Raw genomic sequence first — 25,195 nt, 5'->3', positions numbered from 1 at the left:
ACACCATTGGCATATAGGGACATGCAAGAAAACTCCCGAAAATTCTGCCTTTCCTAACAACACTGTGCTGTGAGTCACACTGACGTTGAGCCAGGGCAGGAGCAATCTGCCCAGGAAGCAGCCAGGGAAACTTTCCGAAGCCTGCGTCTGCCCAGGTTGGGAGCTAGAGTCAGGTATCCTGAATGAGAAGCGCAGGGACGTCACGGTGAATATTGCTGAATTTATTTTAGGCAGTGGAGATTCTGGCTGAAAGATCACTTGAGAGCATGCCAAAGGCCCAGAAAAGGTAACTGCTTAGGAAGGCTCAAGGTCACCCAAGCCTGTGAGCCGCTGGCCCCTCTGCAGTGACACTGCTGCCCTCCGCAGCAGCGTGCTGCCGCGGCGGTGAAAGCCGAGGCATCCTCCTTGGAGCACGCGAGCAATGCTTGAAGTGTCTGTGCCCAGGCTGGGCCAAAGAACAGCGGGCACGAGCGTGCCAGGAGCTGTCTGACACCATAAGTGGGTAGTACAGTGGATGCTGCTGCCTCGCTCTGCTGGTTAAAGGCAGAGCTCCCTAAGCCGGCTCTGCCTCCCCTGCCCCAGCCACCAGATGCAAGCAATTTGTTTTGCATTTGGACTGGTAGTCTGGAAAACCAAAGTGCTGTGTTTTTAAGTTTATATTACATGTTTGCTTTCCAGTTCTGTTAATTAAAATCATGTAACTGAACGAGCAGTTGCTGGATAGCTCGCAGGGTTTATTTTAAATTTTCTCTCTATTTTTTTTCTGTTGATGCTCCAGCATTTGATGCTCTTTCTCTCTCTGCTTGCAGTACATTAATTCACCTAGCTAGAAACTCTATCTGTCTCAACTGGTAAAAGTGTGCATTTGGGAATGGTTTTGTTTCTTACAGTATTTTCTGTTAGTGTTTGCCTACAGCAGCCAATGTAATTTGTTAGAATAAAGTAGGTACTTTAAAATCATTTTTTATACACTCTTTCATAAGTGTTTCACCATCACTTTGAGAGGGAAGGGAGCAGAGGGACCCATAAGCAAATAAAAAGAAATACCAGCTTGTATGAGTATACTCCAGTGATCCCACTTCCTCCTCTTTGCTGAGTTTAATCCATCAGCTCGTCTGATCAGTCACGTAAGCAGAGGGCTCGGCTGCATCAGCGAGCTCACCACCAGGAATTTCAGGGCTACCTTCCACTGCTATGCCCACTGTCACCCAGGATGTGGCCGGGCCAACCCTGCCCAGCATGGTGAGGGGCTCCAAGTGGGAATGGAAGTGGTTTTGCATGGCAGCCTCAGACCCTGCTGACCTTTTACTGCTTTCGGTGTGTCTGCCACAACTTCTTCCCCATCTCCTAGCCTGTGACCTCCAGCTTTTGTATCGCCTCCGCAGTGTCACCATCCCAGCTCTGCAGGATCAGTCCTGCACACGAGGCCAAGGAAATCTCTGTGCAGGCAGAATATTTAGCCGGAGCACGACGGGCATGTTATTAGCAGGGAAAGAGGCATGTTCAAAATGTGCTGGGGCATTTGAAGGGACGGGGAGCTGAGCACACAGTCGCCGCACGGCTGAGGAAGTGGGGAGGGAAGGCAGCCCAGCACAGCCCTGCTGCACCAGGCAGGCACTCCAGGCCAAGGGGGCCGAGCAGGAGGAGGAAAAGGGAGGCAGCAGAGCCCAAAATGTTGATCAGCTCAATCACTGCAGCCTTGTTCTGTTACAAGGCAAACAGCAGCACCTCTGAGCACACCTTGTGCTGCTGGTGTAGCGCTAATAGAGGACTTTCTCCACTGGGGGAATGCTGCTTAAAGTGCCCAGACTCAAGGCTTCGCTCTCAGGACTAAAAACTTGAAGTGTGGACATGTGCAAGGACGTGCCAATGTAAGCATGATTTACTTTGGTCTGCAGACAAAGCTCCGAGGAGCTCAGTGAAGCACCTGCATGCTTCTGTCATGCAAGAGTGAGTATCACCTTAACTCAGCAGTGCCTTTCTATGCAAATCGCTGCCCGTTCTGCATTGTGTGAAGTACTGACTCCAGAATTAGATCCAACAAGATGACATTTTTTTTGCAGCAAGTACAAGCTTTAGCCTTTTCAGGGCTTGTATCTTGGTTATTAATAGTATTGTTTGCCTTCTTTTGGAAAATTGAATTCATGTGATAAAGAGGAACTTTATATATCAAATTCTGATGCACAACTTCTGGTATGAGTGCTCTTGTAAAATACAGAAGTGGAAAATGTAGGTTCTCTGGTAGAAGATTTTTCTTTTCTTTTCTTTTCTTTTCTTTTCTTTTCTTTTCTTTTCTTTTCTTTTCTTTTCTTTTCTTTTCTTTTCTTTTCTTTTCTTTTCTTTTCTTTTCTTTTCTTTTCTTTTCTTTTCTTTTTTCTTCTTCTCTTCTCTTCTCTTCTCTTCTCTTCTCTTCTCTTCTCTTCTCTTCTCTTCTCTTCTCTTCTCTTCTCTTCTCTTCTCTTCTCTTCTCTTCTCTTCTCTACTCTACTCTACTCTACTCTACTCTATTCTACTCTTCTTTTTTTGCACATTTTATATGATTAAGCCAGCAGAGAACAATGCCAATATTAAAAAAAAATCCATTACCTGTTGATCTTGTCCCATTAAAGTAAGCGGCAAATTTAGGTAGGCATTGCAAGGATTGATAAGAGCTGTTATGCAGCTGTTAGTTCAGGAAAAAAAAAAAAAAAAAAAAAAAAAAAAAAAAAAAAAGTGAAAAGATATAAGCAGTACATCTACTAGTATACATCTAGTACTAGGCAAGTAGATTAAAAAAGAAGAATTTCCTGGGAAGTGCAATGACAGGATTTGCTTATGCTGCATTAAATGAAAAGATGGGCAAAAAATTGGATTTTTGGACAGCACAAGTGCTACAGTGTTTTTCTCAGGGAACAGTCATCTACTGGAAAAGAATGGACAAACAGGACAAACAAATCTTTTGTGTCCTTAGTTGTGATCCTGTTTAAAAGTTACAAGACCTCAATTTTTAGCATATGGAATGCAGTTGTGAAAGAAAATGGGTTTCCTGAATTTTCGGTGATTGACTAAAATCCACACACGTACTGGTTATTTTAATTTAAGGAAAAAGGATTTTGTTTCTTTATCCTGTTACATAACACTGGATCTATTCTCCCTTGAATACACAAGTATGTTTATCATTAATCTTAAAGGGAAACAGTCATCCTTCAAAATCCTTTCTGAATTTTTATCTGTTTTTTTAAAGTTAGATCCCAAATGACTGGTTATGAATTAAAGATGAAAGCACATTGTTTATTTGTTTTAATTAGATTACTTTAACCTCATTTTATGCATAGCTCTTTGACTGCCTTTCCCCAATGACAACAGCAAAGAAAAAAATTGTTTTTGGCATGACTTAAAAAATACAAAACATACGGTTCATGATGCATCCAGCAGGAGACAGAGTATCTGTTATTGCTTCTTAGCTCATTTTTATGAAACTGACTGGCTTTCAGTTTGGAGACATTATTTAATAATACCTATAGTTTTTATTCCATACTACGTTCCTCTAAGGGATTTGAAATTGCTCAAGAGCTCTTGAAAATCTTAGTGTAAACCTTTGGTTACATGAGAGCTTTTTATTTCCAGGTAGCTGACTGTCAGTTAACCTGAGACACTCAACTTCTTCCACAAACACGTGTGAGTGCTTCAGTCCAGGCTGTTTGGTTCCTCTGGGTCTGCCCCTCACTGGAGGAATCAGCTCCTGTAAAGCAACAGGCATTTCTAAACTTTCCCGCTGCTCGGAGAGGGCCCACTCTAGCCTTTGAGACGTGCAAAATGCCTCAAATTAATATGTAATTAGCTTGATGTAGGGAAACGATCAGTGGAAGCAATCCCATAATGGCTGGGCAGTTTGTAATATAAACAAAATAGGCCACCAGCAGTAGTATTAAAATCACATTTTAAATAGAATTTGAAGCCAATGGGGCTACTTTTCAAGAATTCCTGTGGTTTTTAGATGTCTTTGGGTTTGACTGATAAACTGGGTGGATTGATTCCATCACCGGCAGGTTCACGTGATGGGAAGTATACCAAAATCGCAGGTCATGTTTTGATTTCTGTTTGGTATTTTATTTGTATATGATTTAAATGGATAAACTAACAAAAAATTAACTGTCCAGGCCATAATTTCATCTAAAATAAACACAGACTAAAACTACAGCAACTTAGTGGATTGCACGGATTAGTGAAATATCCTGGTACGTAATAGCAATAGCGACAGTTCTGTCCCCTGATTTAGTAATGCTTAAAATCTGCAATCCAGAGTCACTGCATGATGTTTAAATCCCTCACAAAATCTGCCTCCTTTTTTCAGGCTCATGGTCCTTTCCCATACAGGGGAACCCCAAAGGCTGCCCCTGTATAGCTTTATATAGGAAATCTGTGTTTGGAGACTTGTTACTGCAGTCAGCTTATTCAGAGCATCTTTTTGCTATTCTCACCTACACCCTTCTTTACAGATAGTGCTCTGCACTTGCCCCTTAAATTTCTGCTGGACTTTGCATCTGGAATAAAATTTGATTTTTTATTTTAATATTTGTATGCAAAATCTTCCCAATCCCTGCAAAACTGGCTCCTTGTTCTTGCCTTGCTGTGGTCCTGAGCGTATTTCCTTTAGCAGGCACAGGTTGAGAAGAAACAAGTTTTTGTCCTGAAAAAGCAAGAAATATTAAACCCACTTTGATTTGAAAATGAAGGAGAGTTTGCTGATGAGCATATTTTAGATCCTGGTGGAGCATATTTTAGATCCTGGTGTGATATTCCTCCCTCCAGCTGCCTCACCTGACAGAAATCTGCTCCACCTCTGCTGCAGACTTGTGTTAATACGCATCCATCTGCGAAATTAGGCACTCACATCACTGCCCCTTGAGACCTCCTTTGCAGGGTGCAGATACAGCAAATCTCTTCTGACTTCCGTGCCTTCTCGGTAGATTTCCACACGTTATAGCCAAGCTGGGGATTTGGCCCAGTGTCTTTTTTAAAACCTGTGACCCAGACGTGGAGATTAAAGACGAGTTATGTTATTGGATTAAACAGATACAAGAGGCGCTCACGGTATCAGCATCCAACACCTTAAAACTCCAGAAAGCAGATCAGCGTGTGAATGGGGAATATGGGCTCCAGAAAGAGGCAGAACACAAAGGAAGACTAACCTGTGCCTTGGCTAAATGTGCAAAAACCTGCAGCTCTGGCTGATGTGCAAAGCAGTCATGGGAACATTATATTGTGGCTTTCTACTCTATCTTAATACTGGATACGTTTTGGATCTGGTATAGGAGTCATATGAACTACACCTACCTGTAACCACAGCGATTTTGGCCTCTCTTACTTAAGTTTGGGTTAATGCTCTCATGGTGGGTTTTTAAGGGGTTAGGCTTGATTCCGCTATTAATGGCACCACCACACATCGAAATCAATGGAACTGCAGGACTAAAATTAGTAACAGATTAAAGCCAGACCTACAGTAAAAGGATAGCAATTTAAGGCACCACTTATATTCTTAATATTATACACATGCTTCTGCTTTGTAATTTGGGCTCTAACTTGTGATTTTGGTTACATAAGAGCTGGAGGAGCCAGAGGCACTTGAGCTGCTATACGCCGCTGCAGCTGAAGGCAGTGTGCCCCCAAATATTCATCAGGCACATTTTCAGAAGTCGTGCTGTCTCATAATGAAACAGCAGGCAGCAATGCACATATTTATGGCACAAAAGGACTAATTATTATTATTATTCCACTTAGTTCCAGGTACTGTTTACATGCTTCTGACTTCAAAACAGCATTGGCTGTGGTTTTCTTCCCCAAAACACTTTTTTTTTTTTCAAACGCAGAGAGAAACCATGTGCTGTGTGTGGCTGACTTTTCTTTTACAGAGCACGGAACAACAGAACAAGAGAGGGCCAGAGACAGAAAATACAGGCTTTGATTCCTCTAGAGAACTTGAGCAAAATGTTCCGCTGCTGTCAGTGGTACAGCTGTGCTGGCAGGATCCTCAGCACCATGTAGCTCCAGCCACTACTTTTCATTTCACTGGTGTGACTGCCGGTTCCTGGTCAGCCTCGAGGCATCCTCACCGCAACTCAACAAGTGTCTGCGCCGGTGAGAAATGTTTTGCCTTGCTCCCTGGTGCGGCCACAGCCGCCTGTGTTTGTGGTCCCTCGTGCAGCCTCACAAAATGCTGGCTGCCTTCAGCAAACGATGCCTAGGAATCCAGAGCTGCAATACACCAGAAACCTGAATCAGAAGGCGTAGGTGGCAGCATGCACTACATCGTGTAATTAGTTTAAACCAGTCTGTTTAGAGGAGATAGCTCTTCGATTAGCTGCACATATCAGATACCTGTATCTCTTTTTTCAGATTAGGGACCAAATCAACTTGGATACTGCACCGGAGTCAGGCAAAATGAGTGTGCCTGTGGCACACGGTACCTAGCGTCCTGCACTGCTAGCAATGAGCACTCAGAGGGAATGCGGTTCTCTGTGTTTTTGCATGAGCCAGCCAAGGAAAAAAGCCTTTTCTAGAGACCTCCCTGGAGACTGCCCTGATGGAATTTGGCCCCTCAGCAGCCTGTGTGTAGGCGGTGGGTTTCACAGCCGTGTCGTTCTGTGACTGCCAGCCTAGTGTGTGGTGTGGGCAGGTGGGGTCTGGTGGCAGGGAAAGCCTTGGGGAGCTGGGATGCGGGGAGTATGTGCTCCTCTGTGAGCTCCCAGTGCTCACGGTGAGCACCCGGGGACTTCTGCAAAATGCTGACGCCCTCGGATCTCCTTTTTCCAGCTGCTCTGCCCCTGTAACTAACCGGTATTTCACGGTACGGCGTATCTCACCAAGTCTCCTGCAGGGGCTGAAGGAAAATGCCTAGCGAGCCCACACGCTGCTGAATCCTTGTATGAACACAACTGCGGGAGATGAGGGTAGGGGACACACACCCCAATCGTGTCCCCGTTCGCCGGCAGGAGCAAGGCACCGGCTTTCGGTGCAGCGCAAGCCAAGGCAGGACAAACCGCTGCCCTGCTCGCCCCCAGGCTCACTCCGTTGTGCTGCCGGGAGCCGGGCTGCCGGGGGCTGCGTTTTTTGGGAGGCGACGGCAGCCGAGAGCCGGGAGCCAGGCACCTGCCGGGCCCCGCCGCTTGCCGCCGCCTCCAGCCCCACCGAGAACCCCCAAACCTGCCGGAGAGGCACCGGGACCGGCGGCCGAGCTCCCCCGCGCTTCATCCCGGAGTATGTGATGTCCAAACCGGCAGCCGGGGAGCCGGGCGAAGGGCCGGCCAGCCCCGGTGACACCTCGGGCGGATGCTTTGTCTGCGAGAAGGGCGCTCTTTGTGCGGCAGCGAGCAGCCCAGCCGGGGGGAGCGGGGCGCGGGGCTGCGGGCGGCTCCCCCGGCCCGGGGCCGGCTCCGGGCGGCCCGGGGAGAAGCGGGGGGACTCCGAGCCGACCCCCCCCGTCTCCCTGCCCCGCTCCCCCTGCCTCCAAACCCCTCCCCGCGGCCGGTTGCCAGCCCGAGCTCCACCGCCTGCTCTGCTGCATGGCCCCTCCTTCCCCCACACCCCTTCCTTTAGGCTCCCCCCTCCCCAGCAAAGAAGAGGCCGTGCCGGTGTTTTTCCACTCAGCAGGATGGGTGATGCTCAAAGCTCCCTCATTAGACAACAGACACGAGAGGTCAGGAAGAAAGCGCTTATAAATCACCGGCGCCCCCCGCCCGGCGCTGCTAGTCGCGCCGCACCGTTCCGCCGCACGGCCGCAGGGGCGCAGCGGCGCGCAGGCTCCGCGCCCAGCGGACCGCAGGTACCGGCGCCTCCCGGGCGGGAGGGAGGGCGGTGGGGCCGGAGCCGAGCCGAGGGAACAAAGGGGAGCCGAGCCGAGCCTTGCCGAGCCGTGCCGTGCCGAGCCGGGCAGCGCCCAGCCTTTGTCCGCGCCTCCCCTGCCTCCCCGGGCGCGCGTTCCCTTCCCCCTCCATTTATTATTTGCTCCTTTCCAGCTGTCTCCTCACCCGGCTTTTTTTTTTTTTTTCCTCTTTTTTTTTTTTTTTTTCCCTCTCCCCCCTCCTCCTTACGTTAACTTTTTTTCCGAGATAACAGTTCGCAGCCTGCAATTAACCACTTGCTGGCGGCCCTCCAGAACATCCGCGGAGCACGCTCCTCTCATCTCTGCTATTTTTTGCCCGTTTGCGCTCTCCTTCCCTCCCCCTCCCACCGTATTTTTTCTGGCTGCCTTGCGCTAACCTCAAGTGAAGAGGTTGGTACGGGCACAGCTCCATCTGATGCTCATGGGCCTACCTGGTGGGTAATACAGCTGCTGTGCTTCCTTTGCTTATTTATATATTTTTTTCGTTGATCCTTGGTGAAGCTGAAATCAAAGTTGTGATGGGCTTTAGGGAAGGGACTGCCTGGGGCGCGTTGGGGAGCTCAGCATGGTGCAAAGGGGCAAGAGTGCTGGGGGGACCGGGGTCCACATCTCACCCGCTGGCTTTAAGGTCGTGAATGCCCGTCTCCATCTGAGCCTGTACCAGGCAGCGTGTGGGAGGATATGCAGGGTTTCCATATAAGAACATGGGAGAATTTATTTCACACAGGCGAAGAAATGTGCAGAGTGTGTATTTGTGAAACAGAAGGCGAGCTGTGTTTTCCTTAGGCAGCTCCGGTAGTGGCAAAACTTTGTATTTATAAATTGAAGAAGCTGATTTATACGGTTTAATAAGAGGTATGTTTAAAGGAAATCATTGATGAAAAAGTAGTGGGAGAAGATCCAGGGAAACATGAAGAAACACAACCTCACACATATTCCAGCATGGTTTGTACCAAGGTGTAAAGATGGAGTTTTTAGTTCCCATTTTTTTAACCGTATTGGGAAAGGCATTAAGAAAATGTTCTGAGAGGAGCTAGTTACGTTGATAGTGCTATTTTGGTAACTGCAATATTTTTTCACTTGCATGTCAAAATGTCTCGAGTTTTGGACGTGCAAAAAAGCAAGGCAGCCCCGTCCATGAGACATGTCAGTGTAATTCAGTGCTTGGATGACAGTTGCTACCGGTTTAGATTTTATGGGTTCAGGAGTAAAACGGTTCATTAAAACCTGCTGCTGTGGAATTTGGAGAGGAGAGGCTTTGGCAAAAAAAAACCTGGATGTTTTGGATGGCCGGGTGTTTACTTCTAGGTTTGGATTTGGGTGAGCTGACTGCTTTTTGGCATTGTCTACCCTTGCATGAGTATTACGGAGAGATTGCCCTGAAGGCTGTCCCAGAAGTACGCTGCTGGGATTGTCCAGAGGGTGGTTTTTTTAAGAAAAATGTGTAAGCAGCTGAGCAGCCAGCAACAGGATGGTGTCACTCACCCAGAGCAAGGAGTAAAATTGAGGCTGAAGCACGAGCGTGGCGAGGGGTTGTTTTTGTTGCCCTTGTTAGACCGACACTGGAAACTTTATTTTCGGCACTTTCAGAGATAGCATCTTTGTATTTCCTCTTCAACTGTCTCTTCCTTTTCTCTGCTTTGCATTTGTGTTGTTGGTTTGTTTTTTTCTCTTCATTTGCGTGCATCTCACCTTCTCTTTTCCTTCCCCTTCTCACCTTTCCCATGGTTTGCGATGCTTTGAGACAGCACCCGCTGGAGGGCGACAGACACCTTTCCTCCCGGTGGGGTCCCCGTGTTGCCCCGTGTGTGGGCAGGGACCCAAGCCCACAGCCCGAGAGACGAAAGGCCGCTTCTCGCTGTCATTTATTAACCTGCATTTTTTTTATTGTGCGGTCCCAGGGTTATTTTCTATCACACCTTGCAAAAAGCAGGAGATTGCAGATGGCACTGTGATATTTGGAGGTACTGGGAAGGTGGTTGCGTGCTTGGGGGTGCTAGATCAATATCCTGGGTCTCTTTGTTTGTTTGGGGAGTTTGGGCTAGAGTCCGGTATAAATTTAGAATAATTCAAATGCTGCTGATTTTTATTTCATTTTACTTTTCTGTAATTAAGAGCAAAATGTTGTTGGTAGTCACTAAGATGTAGCTCTGGGGGGGGGTTGCCTTGATGTTTCTTACATGGCAGAAGTGAAATGACTGGGCAGTGGCAGGAGGCTTCAGTGCATTTGAAATCTTGTGTGAAAAGAGGTGCAACAACGCTGGGGAAGATAGGAAGGCACTTTCAGTCGGTGTGTCCTTTCTGCACGGTGCTTCTGAAAGCCCCTGTGCCTGAGCATAGCTCTATTTGTAAAACCTCAGGGATGAACTTGTCTTTCAGCTTCTCGTTGCAAATATTTCAGTGAGTTTTCCCTTAAATCAATACTCTGCATAGCCAAGACTGAGCAACATCTTGGTGGCTTCCAGCCAAGTCCTGTTGGCTGGCTGTTTCCAAAGAGACTCTCAGGCACAAGCCTTTCAGTAGGTCTCCAGGGCAGTGATGCTCCCAGGATTTTCCTCAATGCACCTCAAGACTCACCAGCAAACCCCTGTTATTTTATTTTTGTCCTTTTTAGCTTTTACCAGTGCCCCAGGGTTTGGATACAAACTGCCAGTTCCACCAGTAAGGGGAGTCTCTCTACACTGGTGCCTTACCCAAGCATTTAATCACGCTGGCAAATGACTGAAAAGATTATGCTGATTTGTTTCTTTTAAATTTAACCGTATTACAACACATAAAAATGGATGGGAAGCCATGGTAGTTAAAGCCTTTTGCAAGTAATGCTTGTTTGATTGGTCATACTAATAAATTGTAGATCGTTTAAGTGCAGCTTTGAATAGATTAACTACTAGGATTAGTGCCTTTGACTTCTCATCACTAACTTCACTTATGTGAAAGGGGGACTGCTTGCAGGACTGGGTCTCTGGCATTTGGAAGAAAAGCATGAGGATGAAAATTCAGTAATTTAACAATTGTTGAATTTCTCCCATAAATGCATACTTACTTGAATCCTCAGCTGTTGTAGTGCCATGGATTTAATTGATTTGTGCTAGCCGAGTATCATCCCAAGGCATGTAAACTCTAGGCAATACTCTTTAAATTACTTACAGAGTAGCTAATATTGATATAAGATAATGTAGTAGGAATTAAATGAGACTGCTGTTGTGCATTATCCTTCCCCTTGTCTGCCACAGCTAGCCATTGGAAGGGCTGCTACCATGCTGCCGGTCTGTGATTCTGAAACTGCAGTGGAGTCAGCATCTGCTGCATTTCTTTCCGTCTCTTTTTTTGGTGTGTCTACATTCACACAAACAAAAAGCAGATTGGTACCAGCCCTAAACCCTGCCCCAAGAGCATCCACAAATCCCTCCAGCTCAGCTGGTGGATGGGGAGTGTGAATCAAGTCCATGTTCTTGCCAGCCAGCTGTGGGTGGGCAGCAGCAGGCGGATGGCATGAGGCTGCACAAGGGTGGTTGGTAAAACCCATGTGCTGCTGGGCAGGCTCGTTCATTTTAGCAGTTACTGGATTTCCTGTTGTGGTTCTTTGTTGCCCAGAATGGTCACAGCCTCAGAGAACGCCTTCACTGCCATGGCTGCAGGACTTGGGTTTGAATGCAGCTGGTGCTAGAGTGCTGGCATGGAAAAATGATTACGCAGTGCCAAAGTGCAGCAGGAACGCTCTGCTTTAGGGTGTTGGGTAAGGTAGGCTGCCCACAGGTTGGAGGGCAACCCATACGTAGAGCTACAGGGCTATCAGCGAGCTGGAATGCAGTTAAAAGTTCTTCCTTTTTCTTCAGGTCACGTGGCATTTGCATTTTATTTCACTGCTGCAGTTTCCTTACTCCTGAAACATATAGGCTTTTTTTTTCTGTTTTCACTGAATGAGATAAGAAATAATCTTGTATGCCTTTGTACTGCCTTCTGTGTCTTGATGTTCTTCAAAACTATAAGCTCACACAGATGAAATTCAGAAAACACTATGCATGATAATGTTAAAACATGCCTGACTTTTTGTGGACCCATTTTTTTTCTTTAAAATATTTTTTTTGCCTTTTCTTTTTCTTTTTTTTTTCCAAACAGGAAGAGAATATCCACTCAGGAGAGACTCTTCTTCATGTAAGTGTTATTTATGCTTGTTTATGAAATTACAAAAGGGTTATAAAGATGATTAAAACGTTCCAATACTGAACATTTGCCATCTGTTCGTAGAAACCAAGTATAGAGCATGTAAAAATAGGCTGTAGATATACAGTAATAATGCTCAGCAACTGTTATCTTAAATCTATCTATCTGTGCAGTTCTTCTGTGCATAACACTGCAGAATTTAGAAACCATTGCAAAGCACTTTGCAGACATTTAAGCAGCATGCCTGTAAAGTTGGTGTGTAAATCCTGGAGGGACAGTATTAAAGTGGTTTGCCCACAGCAGAGGGGAACCACGGGTGAGGGCTCATTTTAGCATCCCAGAGTCCCTGGTCCCCAAACCCCGTGACAAGAACCAGCTTCTCCCCCTTGGATTGTACAAAATCCAAGTTCTGTCTGTAGAGCCATTTGTTGGTGTGCACGTGTGCTAGAGCGTGCATGTATACGTGTGGGTAAGAGAGAGCGTGTGTACGCCCATTTGGCCTCAAATAACACAGCGGTATTTCAGGCCTTTTCTACAACCTGTGGTGATACCCTTTAAAATTAGACTCAATGCCTCTCTCCGTTGGTGAATACTGTTGCAAATGTATTGTGAAAGCATTTGGCTCCAGGCTGAACGCTTGGTCTGCATGAGCCCAGTACAGTATTCTTCATGGGACAAAGAAAGCTGCACGTTGTAAAAATCCAACAGTTTTTCTCCACATCACCTACTGACATGGTTTGCTTGCAGATCTCTGATTTGAAAACTGAGTGGGATAGTAAGCTCTGCTCTGATTAGGAAATAAATCTGATTAAATGTTTTAAGGGGCTGCATAGATGAAGATTCTCGTTGCCTTAACGCAAACTTAGCTTAGCAAGGAAAATGACTGCATTGTTCCCAATGCAGGGCCCGCTTTGCATAACTCCGAAGCATGTACTGTGTCAAGTGGCATGGCAAGCCCACGAGCGCTCACGTCAGGCTGATTTCCCATAAATCAACATTTTTTTGGAAAAATAACATATATCTCTGAATTGCAGCACTCCATTATGCTTGCGTAGCAACTGCTGGTTAATGAGTAGCAAAACGCCGTGTGGTAACAAATGTTTTTTTGCTATTGTTGAGCTGGAATGTTAGTTCAGCTTCTAGATAAAAGTGGCTTGCGCAAGGCGCCCTGGTAAACCATGATTTCTGTGGCTTGTATGGTAGTTCTGTAGGCAACCGTGGTCTGCTGTTCCCCTGCCCTGTGCTTCCCTTCATTTTCCATGTCAACCGGGAGGTGGGGTTAGGTAAAGGCAGGGAATTGGCGGCCCTTTGAACCCAGCCAAGCACGAGCATGAGGCCCGTTGCCAGTCAAGCATCTGCGGCAAACACTCTTTATTCCCGTTGTGTTTCTAGCAGAAACGTTGTAAGACACTTCATTTAATAGCTTTAAACCGCAAGTGTTCTTTGGCTGGTTTTATGGATGTCATAGAGCAAGCTCTCTGAAGAACAGACAGTAGTAAGAGAAAGAAACCCCCACAAAGGATTAAAGAGTCATCCTTTCCTCTAGCTGGAATCCTAGCTGAGACTAGATCAGGAGTCCGTAGCCTTGAGAAGGTACATCACCATTATTAAAAGGCAACAGAGAGGGAAAAATTCGAGAAGGCTTTTGATTATTGCCGTTTTCATGATGAGTATTTCATTCCAGTATGGGAAATTCAAAATGTGCTTCCCAGAGATTTTAAATGGGAAACAGTGAGGGGGAAAAAAATCACCTTTAAAAGAAGAAGCTCCCAAATAGAGAAGAACCCAAACAGATGAACCCTACAGAAGTGACTGTATGGTGTCTGGAAACCACAGAATAAGCGTGCAGCCCAGTGCAGCACAGGTCTGAAGAGTTTTCTCTGGAGATTTCACTATCACAAGCAAATAATCAGGAGCCTCCTAAGTCTGATATATGTGCTCCAAAATGAATAAATAATGAAAGGTTTGTGGTTCATAGGCCATTTGCGGTGCAGCCTTCCATCACCTGCTGTGGCTTTTCAACAGCTAACGGCGAGCTTTAAGCATCAGAGCCTCCCTCTTCTGGTTCTGTGCATGAAATATGACAACTTTGACTCGATAACTCTACTCGTGCCTGTCTATGCATTGGCTCCCTTTGGCTTCTTCAACTGTGTGGGTTTCCAAGAGTTAAGCTCCAGGGACGGGGCTAGCGAGGCTGTTGTGAGGCAGCAGGATCCTGAGGCATCAGGACAGGCACCCTGGCCTCTGCCCGCTGAGGTGGCAAACGCTCGGTGGGGATTAACCCCCTGGGCCTGCACATTGGACTGGGCACTGTGACAGGAGGTGGCCGCTGTGAGAAAGGACTCTTTGTGACAATAACCAGCCTTATGTAGTTTAATGATAAGAGAGGGACCATCTTATTGTAGTCACTTTGCGACAAATACTACCACAATTCATTACTTTCCATCAGTGCCTCATCCTATGGAGGAATCACCACTGCCCATCTACATTGAGGAGGGGACAGAAGTCCCGATTGGTGAGTGCAGTTGGGATGGGTTATTTTTAAGGGGGGGTATATCGTACTTGGGTTTTATATTCCTCACATGTGTATACCCGTTTGTCAATGAACATTCTAAGGCTTGTTGCAAATGTTTTTTTTTGTTCGTTTATTTGCTTTTTTTTAATTTTAATTTCTTAATACAAGTGCATTTTAGAGCTCCTGAGAATTGATATATGCTGCTAGTGTTGGTTTCCAGCTAATCATGAAGCAAAGTATGTAATTTATGCAGCAACTTCCGTGCAGGATCTCTTACCAAAGGGCCATGAGTATCAGAAGAGGTAGTTCCTGGTTCAGCCTTTGACCTCGGTGTTGAGATACTCAGAATATTCTGCCAGTTGGGTCAGCAGTTTTTGCCCTGCTGACACTGTCCTGCCCAGCAGCATGACGCTGCATACACGGCTGAATGGCCAGGAGAGAGTTTTAGAGGTTTGCTGTTACCTGTGCTGCCCATCCCCAGTTCTGAGCTCTGCTGCAGGTCTATTGTCACTGCATGGATCTATAGACTCGCTTTTGTTCTTGTTTTATTTTGTGGTGTTGGTGTTTTGTTTTTGTTTTCTTTTAAATAGATAAGCAGTCTTTCAGATTACCCATAAAGAAAGAGACTAACAGATCAGTAAGTGTGTCTGTGGTGATCTCTTTGGACTATAGAAGGCTGTGACTGCATCATTTCCAGAGCCACTTATTCAGCCAGTTCTTGGATGCATTCAGTAAGTGTGCCTTGGCTACCACCTGCAGAGTCTGCACAGTTGAGCAGATGTGTCTCTTCAAATAACTTTTTCTTACTATACATCTTGAATTTTTCCACCCCTAAATTTATGCAATACTCCTTGTCCTACTATCTTTTGAGCTAGATTAATTACCTGCCTCTACACATACTACCTTAGAGGTATTTATAGCTGGATCTCAGCCCAGGAGTTTTCTTATTTATAGACTATATTAATTTATCTCTCTTACTCTCTCCTTAGATCATTTTTATTGTCCTTATTTGTATTTCCTTTATTTTTCTATCTTCTTAGTAATCTCTGAAGACCTGAACAGCTCACACGGTGGTTGTTTTGACATAGCATTATGCTTTAGATTTCCATATCATCCCTTCATATGTACACATCCAGAAATATCTTAGCTTTTTACCCTTTCCTGCATCACTCAGAAGCATAACACATAGAAACTGAATTATGTGGCTAGTCTTACCTGCAGTCACCTTTAGGTCTTTCTTGGGTTCACAGCTTTGCAGCCTGCTGTTCTCAGGCAACGTCACTTCTCTCCTGAGATGTAGGGCTTTATACTTCTTAGCAGGAAATCCCCATCCCATTGCATGCCACTTACTGATATTATGTAGGACTGATTTAAGATAGTACGCCTACATGATTTTAATGCCCTGGAATTTTTTCATTTACAGAGAAGTTGTTGCTGTTTTATCATATATAGAGCAAAGAAGTACTTAAAATTTTGTATTTTGACACCTATTACATTTGTTTTCTATATATTACTCCAAACTCCTTTCCCACTTCCATCATTGTTTGCATACTTTCCCCTAGTTTTCTTTCCTCTATTTATAATTGTAATGTTAAAACTGACAGGCTTAGCTCTCTCCTTTTCTTCATGTTTTGCCTTTTCTTGTTATGTAGTTAGTATATTGTTGCTGTATTCCTTCTATGCATGGTACAATCTGGTCTATCCCACATTACAGATAATGTGTTCCTTACCTCCTCGAAGGCTGTAGTCACATGAACATCTGTCCCCCTTGTAGAACCATTAGAGCTAAATTCTGTCCTGGACCCTGGTATTTTCATCTTGTCTCTTTCTGCACTGAGGAAACCTTGACTGCTGAGATGGTGGTATCTACACAAAGAAAAAAACTATACAGTCGATTACAAAAGCAACCAACCAAAAAAAAAGAAAAAAAAAGAAAAAGAAAAACAAAACAAAACAAAACAACCGTGAGAGTTTTAGAATATATTTTTTTAGTGCTGACATGAAGGAGGTTGGATCAGGCTCTGAGATTCAGCAGTAGCTGTGAAATGCCCAGATTGGGTTGGGAAGGGCATCATGTTCATTTATTTTAAATAAACTTCTGGACTGTCAACACAGCAAGTTGTAGTTGAGAGAGGACGAGTGGAAAAAGTAAACGATACAGAGATGAGAGGAAACCACAAGCTCTAAGTTTGATATTTGAATGCCCAAAATGGGTCAGGGCTTTTATAACAGTTGGGTGCAGTTATCAATCATCAAGCTGGGAGGTCAGCTGCAAAACTCTGGTCTGCGCCAGAGTCTCAGTTCTGGTCCTACTTTCCATTCAGCTTACCAGAGTGATCCAGAGTGAGGTTATCTGCACCTGCATAGAGCAGAATAGGATCTAAAAGAAATCCTTTCTGAACGTAGGCTGGAGAAACATTAAAATGTTTCCTCATCTAAAACACATTTTGGATGTGCTCTGGATGGTGTATGGAGTGCACGCAATTCTGTCCCAAGCCTGACTGATAGCAGTAGATCGCTTTGTAGCTTCTGTATCTATGAAAAAAATAGAGAAATCAGTAGGTTCTTTCAGAGTCTAAATTTAACAACCCTAATTATTTTAAGCAATTTAAAAAGGAACATAAATCTCACTTGTTTATTACAGCTGCTTCATGAAAACAGCAGCTACAAATAATAGCCTATAATGAAAATCTTGCTAACACTGTCATGAATTAACCAACAAAAGAACTGCTGTATGGGATCTGGCCAAAAGCAGCATTTCCTTCTCTGGAGGGAGGGAATTTGCGTCGAGGAGAAGGTGGTTATTACCTAAATGCTGTTTTTATCTCCTTGGGTGAAATGAAGACATTGACATTTCTGCCTAGATGAATAAGACTTTTGATTGGAAAATAGTCTGAGCTCTACATACTTTCTATGTACTTTAGCACTTCCTCAAGTACATTCCTAGAGGAAGGTAGGTAAGCTAGATGCAAACAAACATGCAAATAAAAATATTTATGAAGAGAGAGAGAATATTTTCTGAGCAGTAGCAAGGAATCTACAGAATAACAATAAAAGGGCACAGTTCAGTTTCTGGCAGACTGCTCAGACACCGTTTCAGCTGTCTTCCCCACAATTAAGCAGTTCAGGAGGTTCAAGGTGAAGAAATAGGCAGAGCAAGCCACTGTTCACCATCACCAGTCATGCTAAGGTCATGGCTGTATTCCCCAGTCACTGTTTGGAACCTCTTGAGTTAAGCACTGAAGAAAACACCCCAGGCCAGACGGTCCAAAATTACATTTTATAAAACAAAAAAAAGCAGGAACACAATATTTGTACTGGCAATCATTGTATTTTGGGCCGTACAGAACATCACTGAGGGAATAATTGCCTCCTCGGGGATCAGGGAGCAGTAGAGCTGTAGGTTGAGATGTTTGTTTATGTTATTCCTTCCAAGTCACATTTTGAGATGTTAATGTTGTTTAATACTGCCTGTCAAATTAGCTGCAAAGACATACAAATTCAGGATCTAATTCCCCACTGATTTACTCCAGCGCAGCTTTGTTGAGTCCAGCGGCATTGCTATTGCTGTATCCTTGTGTAAACAGGGTCAGAGCCAGACACCTTGTTCAGGGATCGGTCCTGCTGACCTTGAAACCTGTGGCACTGCTGCTGTAGATCTGAGGCCCTGCGTAGGCAAAATCCCAGTGGCCTGCTGCTGGTCTTACTGCTCCACTCTTGCTAATGAATAGCACCGTCTTAGTGGACTGTACAAGTGTATACAAGTGTTACACAGAACTTGTCTATATAGGATTGTTTCCTCCATTAAATTTTCTCAGTGTGAAGGGAAACTGCATTAGCACTCTGAAGCCATATTCTTTCTGTGGTAATCACAGGTCGTGCTGTAGCCCAGGCTCATTTGAGTGGCCTTGATAAAGGAAGAAGAATTTTCCTGCACACAGTTTTCTTCTGCTGCTGCACAGACCCTGCTTTTAAGCATCTCTGATGGCTCATTAATGGTAAAAACTTTCTTGGATTTCCAGTCTACTCCTGCTTTTGGGCAGACTCACTGAAAGACAGATGCTTTGTTAGTTTTGTTTCCTCCCTTAGTAAGAAACTTGAAGCTGCCTTTTAAGCGGAGTAAGCATAGGAAACACAGCTTTCTCAGGCAGGGAGAGCATTCAACACCTTAAAGAGAACTGCCTTTGTGTCCATCTAGGAGGTTGCCTTCCCATGTTAGGGAAGAGAACCATTTCTGTCATACACACTTCTGGGTTTGCTCTTTCATGGGGTGCTGGCAAGTGGAAAGCTTGATTTTTGCCAGGTGCTGAGTGCCTTCTGCAAGGTATTGAGTGCCCTCCTATCCTTTGCAGCCAAAAAGGAATTGATTGCTCTTGGAATCAGGCAAATTTGGACCCAGAAGACCACAGGTAGTATTTACCAGTTATTTATGTGCATTTGCATGCCAGAGGTTGTCTGAATTGATTTTCCTAGAATAAAAGAGACTTCAGGATTAATGGTACTTGGCCTGCTGCTAAAATCATTATTTTATATTTTGAAAGTAATAATAATACAATAATAAGCATGACTTTTATTGCCTTGCCATAGGGAAATTACCCTCTTCCCCCACACCCACCTCCCAAATCCCCAAATTAACTACAGCCCAAGTAACTAGTAGCTCTTTAGAGCCATTGCAAATGTGTGAGTGATATACCCTGAATGAGCACCACACGCCAGTGGCACAGTGAGTCACAGGACACATTGTGGAAAGCAATAATTGCTTGGCATGCATCGTAACATTCATTAGTTTTTTTTTGTTTGGTTTTCTTTAAGGAATATGTTTTTACTCTGACAATAAAATCAGTGTTGTCTGATATGCTGACACCAGAGTTTGTTGCTTATTTTTTACTTAACCAGGAGCTTACCCACTTGTCACTCACTGCACACACCTTCTGCATCTGTTTCTTTCCAGCTACTTGTATATATGCAGTATCAGTATAAGAAGACTGAGCTTTCCATTCAGTATTGTCTTTTCACTTTGCGTTAATCCTCTTCTCCCCTTAAATCCTCATCTTCTTTCTTTGTCTGATAGGGTAATTCGGACTGGTTATAAGGGGAAAAAAAGTTCACCCTGAGAGGAGTGAAGCACTGGGACAGGTTGCTCAGAGACTGTACAGTCTCCACTCTTGGAGATTTCAGAGCTTGTCCAAACAAGGCCATCAGCAAACCAGTCTGATTTTGATGTTGGCCCTGCTTTGAGCAAGAGGCTGCACTACAGAAGTCCCTTCAACCTAAATTATTTTATGGTTCTGTTTAATGCCCAGTTCCTGTTCTGATTCAGCAAAGGCAATGTGGTATCATTAACTCCTTGCTCCCTGTTGGAGTCCACTGTCATTCATCTCAGCATAGAGCAGGAGTGACCTCATGAAGGTCAATGAAGTTACAGAAGTTTTACTCATGGAGGATCAAAATCAAATTGTAAATGGTAACCTCAGACGAGAGGAGTACGTGAAATTTGTGTATCTCTGCATTTAGTTAGAATTTTTATCACCACCTTCAGGAATTGCACTTGAGATCTCTTTAAATCTTCATTAGGTGCCAATTGAAGTTACCAGTTAAAGAGTTTCATACATAATTATATCAGGATGATAGATATTTTAAAAGTAGAGATCATCTTTTTTTCCCTTTCCGCTACAAATCTCTTTCTATAGCAGCGCAGCCTCAAGCAGTCTTGAAGAGAGCTCTGGGGTATTTAGGATTTAGCGAGTCACCAACTGGCCTCGCTGTGCCGTTACGTGCTGCTCTCCTCGTGTGGCTGGAGCCACGTGAGGGTCTTAATGCTGCACAAAGCATCTGCTTCTCAGCTGAACGCCTTCCCAGCCCTGCAGCTGTCTGCCAAAGAGCTGGGGATGTGCAGAGGGGCGTCTGTGAGCTCTACAGGACAGCAAATTCTCATGTGCTGGTCCATATGCAAGCAAAAAAAAGCCTTTTGTCAGAATAACTTTATTTTAATGGTGCTTAAAGAAAGCAAAAGCATGCTGAGATTCACCATATCTGTTCTAGGGAATTTTCAATACTGATCTGCTTCCTACATAAAAAATGTAAGAGACCTCCAATTGCTAGGAAAAAGAAATACGGCAATAGTTTTATGGGGTTGCTCTTTCCATATAATTCACCCACACAATTTGAATTTCTCTGTATCTTTATAATCAATAAGTATGTTGCTTATGCAAACAACTTATTTCCCCTCAGGCTTTGTCAAAAATGAAGCTGACAAATAAGGTTACCTTAGTGGATGGAAAAAAAGTCTGAATACAGGCAATCAAAAGAATTTTTTGTCCCTTGTTATGCAAGGCAGGATTTGAAAAGCAAGATTTAACAGGACAGACTTGCTTTCATATACTTTTTCTAGTTATTGCTGCCTTCCCTCCTTTGTGACTACATCAATTCTCTCTCCCTGTACAGATCCTCCTTTAACTGATGTAGCAGGTTGCTCCTTCAAATGTGAAAAAGGTGTTGTGCCATGTAGAGGGACTATAGTAGCGTAAGATACTGTTAATTACTCAGTGGGGTTCGGGATTCTTTCTCTTCCACTCTTGCTACAGTAAATACAAACTACAGATTGCAAGTCCGACTCAATAGACAGGATGATGCTCACATGAGGAATATAAAGTGATACATGTGAGTGAATCACTTGCATTTCTGCTTCTACAAAACTATCAGAATTTCACATAGCTCTTACCTGGTTACAAAAATCTAGACAGGTAAACTGAAGGAAGTTCTCTTGCTTTCTATCATCAGCTTACATATGGAGTGTTTTTATGGCTCTCTCAGCTGTTCGTCACGTACCCATCATTTATGCTGGAACTGCAAACAGTTTTGCACCTGTCTATTTATAGCTCTTTTGCGCATGAAAAAAAAAAAAAAGTAATGAAAAACAATTGTAGTCGTGTTGAAAACAGCTTTGGATATTAAAGGTTAACATGCCACATTCGTATCTAGTTGTAAGCATTTTCACCTACATGAAATTGCACTAAGAAAGTATTCATCCTCGATGGTTCGGCTTTATGAACTGTGTCTGAACTGGTAAACAGGAGTAGGGTAAGTTTACAGTAGTCAGGTTAGGACTATAAAAGCAACCTGCAATGAAAGCCATCAGCTGGTATTTGTTTGAAAAGATAAGAAAGAGAGAAAAGCGCTCATGATGTTCATATAATGTCATGCTGTATTTGGGGATGCTTACCTGCAAAAGCCAGCAGAAAAGCAAGTGCCTGTAGCCCATGGGAGTGACACTGGTGTGAAGGTAGGACTGCAGATATTCATTTTATACTAGAGTCAGCCTTGCTCTTACGAAATTCCCTGCACGGGCAGCAATGCCAGTGTGAATTCAGTGGGGCTTTTGTCCAAGTAGCGTGTGGGATCAGGATGTTGTTTGTGCTTGGTGTGGGCTCGGCACTTTGCAGCCCATGGTATGCAGAAGTGGTTTATATGTTCCTTTCCTTAGAGAAGTGGAGCATTTGTTCTGGTGCTGTCTGGCTTTCATATCTCTTGACATAAAAACAATTGCAGCTCTCTGTACTGATGTCAAAGGGCATCTGTGGCTAAGCAGAGCTGAAAGTACACCTCAGATTAGAATTCGGCCCGAATCGTGGGATGTTTCCAAGCATTCAGTGATCAATACAAAATTCTTACTTCAAACTGGGACCATCAAAACAGATGGGGAATGATCAAGAATTTGTGATTTTTCATGAAATCATGCCCATGGAGAGGCCTGTAGAAGCTATTGATCTCCCTCCTGACGTGCCTTCCATGAGCACAGCCATGGTGTGGGGGCTGCCAGCTGCCTTCAGGGGACAGAGCTGTGGCTGGAGCCTGTGCCAAGGCTGTTCTGGGATTCCACAAAAAAAAAAAGCCAGCATCCAGCCTTGCAAGCAAGCACCTGGCACCAGCTGCACAAAAACAAATAAACACCACAATGTCTACACAGCTTTTTTTTTTTTTTTTTTTTTTTTTTTTTTGTGAAAGTCACCAGTTCACGGACCTGTTTTGCAAATTTTTGTTCACTCTCTGAGCTCGTTCATCAGCTTTGTCACTTCTGCTTTTAGCATATCCTCCACAGAAATCCCCCCCCCCCCTCTGTTAGGTCTGCTGTATCAGTAGTTTCAGATTCATTTCCTGTGTGAAACTTCATGTGCTTAAAGTTTCTGTTCCATTTTTTTTTTCCTTGAAGAGAAGAAAAACAACAACAATGAATTAAACCTTGGTGTGCTTAGGAAATCTCTCACAGCTGATGTCTGTGTGCAGTGGTGCTCAGGTTGGGCACCACATCCACCTGAGTACTGCAGCTCCCCCTCAGCCTGCGTCAAAGTCTTCAGCCTTTTTTTGTCACTGTCTCGTATTTTTGCTGATAATTGCTGCCAGCACAGAAATCGAGACTGAAATCAAAAGTAGCTCACTCTTATCATAAAGTTTTATAGCTCGTGGACCTGTCCTCAGGGCTTTGTAACCTTGTCAGGCTTTACAGGCCTGTGGTGGGCCTAGCACCGTGGATCGCGTGTGGGTAATGGCTGTGTTCCTGCTACAAGCCGGCCCGCCATTTTCCACCCACGGCGCTGTGTTGCACACAGCTCTTCCTTTCTTTAATGTGCTCTGTCAAAAATCTGAAAAACCAGGTATTGTGCAGACGGGTACAGGAGCAAAAAAGAAGGAGGATTATTCTCCCCCACCGATGGTACTGACACCTAGATTTGTGAGAACAAGGTGCTGTATGACCTGTTTTAACAGCTGCCACAGGTGGGATAGAGTTCTGCCCTTGGTTTTTGTTTAAATTGAGATGAATGGACAGAAACAATAAAAAGTAGCTCTGTCTTTGTATTGACGTGACCTAGGCAGATATGGCAACAGCCTGGATACAAAGCAGATCAAAGCCTTTAGTGGGTATGGAAAACTTGGCTTGTTTTTCCAAAAGTATGTACTCCTGTATATATGTCTGTTTTCTTCCTATTTAGAAAATATACTGGAAAAGCGCAGCAATCTTCAGAAGATTGCTTAAGACAAATCACTGAGCACTAGCATTGGTATACCCAGTAAATTTAGGACTAAATATAGTAATAAGAAAAAAAAAAAAAAAGAAAGAAAAAAAGAACAGGTGAGGCTGGAATGATTTATTCCCAAGGGGAAAAAAAAAAGAAAAAAACACTTTGAAACAATTAATTCATACAATTAATATCTCATTTGCTTCATTGAATGGCTACTTTATTGTTTCTCTACCATGCACTGAGGCACGGCTCTGTTACGATAGCACAGAGAAGGCTCTCAGACATTAACATGCACTGTAAGTATCTTGCAGATGTGTCACATAGAATCAACACATTATTAACCACATGCAAAAAATTCAATAGGCGCAGCACACAACACTGACTATTCAAGTTCATAAGCTTTGTGAGCCTTAAGATTTTTGTCTTTTTTTTTTTTATAGCAGGATGAGAGATGTCTTTTCATAGTTTCTGATGTGGTTCATTAGGGACAGTAGAACTGGTTTAATTGACACTGAGACTTGAGAATTGCAGTCCACTGAGCAGCAGACCTTTAGAATCAAAAATAAGATACAAGAATGCTTGTTCCTTTAGTCAAAAGTTAGGTAACTGCAAGATGCAAGCTGGTTGAAAAGGTGAGGATGTGCACAGCTCATTGAGTCACCTTTGACAATGCCCTCATTTGGAAATCTATCACTTTGCCCCACCACTTGAATACACTCCTGCATTTTGCTAAGAGCCCTTTCTTAAAGATGAAGGCTTCGAGAGGTGGTATCATGCAGTGAATTAATGTTTTTTCACTTTGACAACAGGAGAGCTGGTAAAGCAGAGAGAGTACGCAGGGAAAGCAGCAGGGAGCTGGTGCTTCTTTGCAGCCTATTGACAGTCAGGAGGCTGTTAGCTGGCACCCGGAGGCATTAAATTAGGTCAGCAGTTGGCTTCATGTGAACAAAACCAAGTGGTAACTGGATGTTCTCCCACACATAATTACCAGTACCGTGTACCAGGGATGAGCACTCCATTCGTTCTTTCTCCCTCCGCCAACCCTTTCTCTGTGGTCCTTTTTGCAAGAGTTGCCCTTGGGCTTTTGTCTGTGAGGGGAGGACAGAGCAGGAGGACAGCAGTTTTCTGGTGCAGGACACTTGGTTTCTCACAAGGATACAGGAGACACTGCCCACTGAAAAATTTTGGTAGGGTGCAACTCTGACCAGCGTAATCCAGTTTGCCTCGCTGCGTCCCTTGCTCTTCTTTGCTGACCTCTGCGGAGGCCAGGGCTGACCTGGGACCTCTCCCTGGAGAATCGGGCTCTGTTTTCCATCACTCTGGGGCTGGGAAGCATCACCTCCACCTCAGCCCTACTGTTTAGGAACAGGATCTTGTTCCCACTGAAGTGTGACTACAGTGGATCATCATTCTCCTTTCCACCCCACACAACAGGAGGGGAGTTTTTAATTTCCTCCCATTGGGCACATCTCCTGGGCTGGCTGTAGCTGTTTTATTTTTTCAGATGAACGAGTATAACAAAATGAGCATCTAGAGTATTACATGACTGCAAATTTTCTGCTGCTGAAATCTGAGCAAAGATTCAGGATTTCATAACAGTTCAGAGCTGTAACATGGTACCTACTCGAGGCATGTGAA

The 25,195-nt window shown here is 44.3% G+C and overlaps 1 protein-coding gene and 2 long non-coding RNA genes across 15 annotated transcripts in view; 1 reads left to right on the top strand and 2 right to left on the bottom strand.

Annotated features, from left to right (window-relative positions):
* Window positions 1-957: 957 nt before the first annotated feature.
* On the bottom strand, window positions 958-7,619 carry LOC137862314 (uncharacterized). 2 transcript variants are annotated; one of them, XR_011100174.1, is made up of 4 exons: window positions 4,801-7,561; window positions 4,606-4,669; window positions 3,641-3,721; window positions 958-2,662 (listed from the first exon to the last, which is right to left on the bottom strand). It is a non-coding gene; the product is annotated as an uncharacterized lncRNA (long non-coding RNA). The 2 variants fall into 2 exon arrangements; XR_011100173.1 differs by having other exon boundaries at window positions 3,641-7,619.
* A 42-nt stretch (window positions 7,620-7,661) lies between these two features.
* SLC6A6 (solute carrier family 6 member 6) overlaps window positions 7,662-25,195 on the top strand; it is a 57,213-nt gene continuing 39,679 nt past the window's right edge. For 2 of the 12 annotated variants that reach the window (XR_011100172.1, XM_068694249.1), the window contains exons 1-4: window positions 8,151-8,295; window positions 11,981-12,016; window positions 14,475-14,540; window positions 18,893-18,949. Coding sequence is in view for 6 of the 12 variants with exons in the window: in XM_068694249.1 (XP_068550350.1) it covers window positions 8,277-8,295; window positions 11,981-12,016; window positions 14,475-14,540; window positions 18,893-18,949 (178 nt within the window). In the remaining 6 variants the exon portion in view is untranslated. Of the gene's footprint in view, window positions 7,802-8,150; window positions 8,296-9,721; window positions 9,826-11,980; window positions 12,017-14,474; window positions 14,541-15,155; window positions 15,272-18,892; window positions 18,950-25,195 lie in introns of those variants that run through there. The other 10 variants (XM_068694251.1, XM_068694260.1, XM_068694252.1 and 7 more) reach the window with 10 other exon arrangements.
* LOC137862318 (uncharacterized) lies at window positions 18,893-21,910 on the bottom strand. Its single transcript, XR_011100180.1, has 3 exons — window positions 21,763-21,910; window positions 21,262-21,659; window positions 18,893-19,009 (listed from the first exon to the last, which is right to left on the bottom strand). It is a non-coding gene; the product is annotated as an uncharacterized lncRNA (long non-coding RNA).

Source organism: Anas acuta, chromosome 11 (genome assembly GCF_963932015.1).
Source record: "Anas acuta chromosome 11, bAnaAcu1.1, whole genome shotgun sequence".
In the NCBI taxonomy this organism is placed as follows: Eukaryota; Metazoa; Chordata; class Aves; order Anseriformes; family Anatidae; genus Anas; species Anas acuta.
The sequence above is the reverse complement of the archived record's forward strand: the minus strand, read 5'-3'. Positions and strand labels throughout refer to the sequence as shown.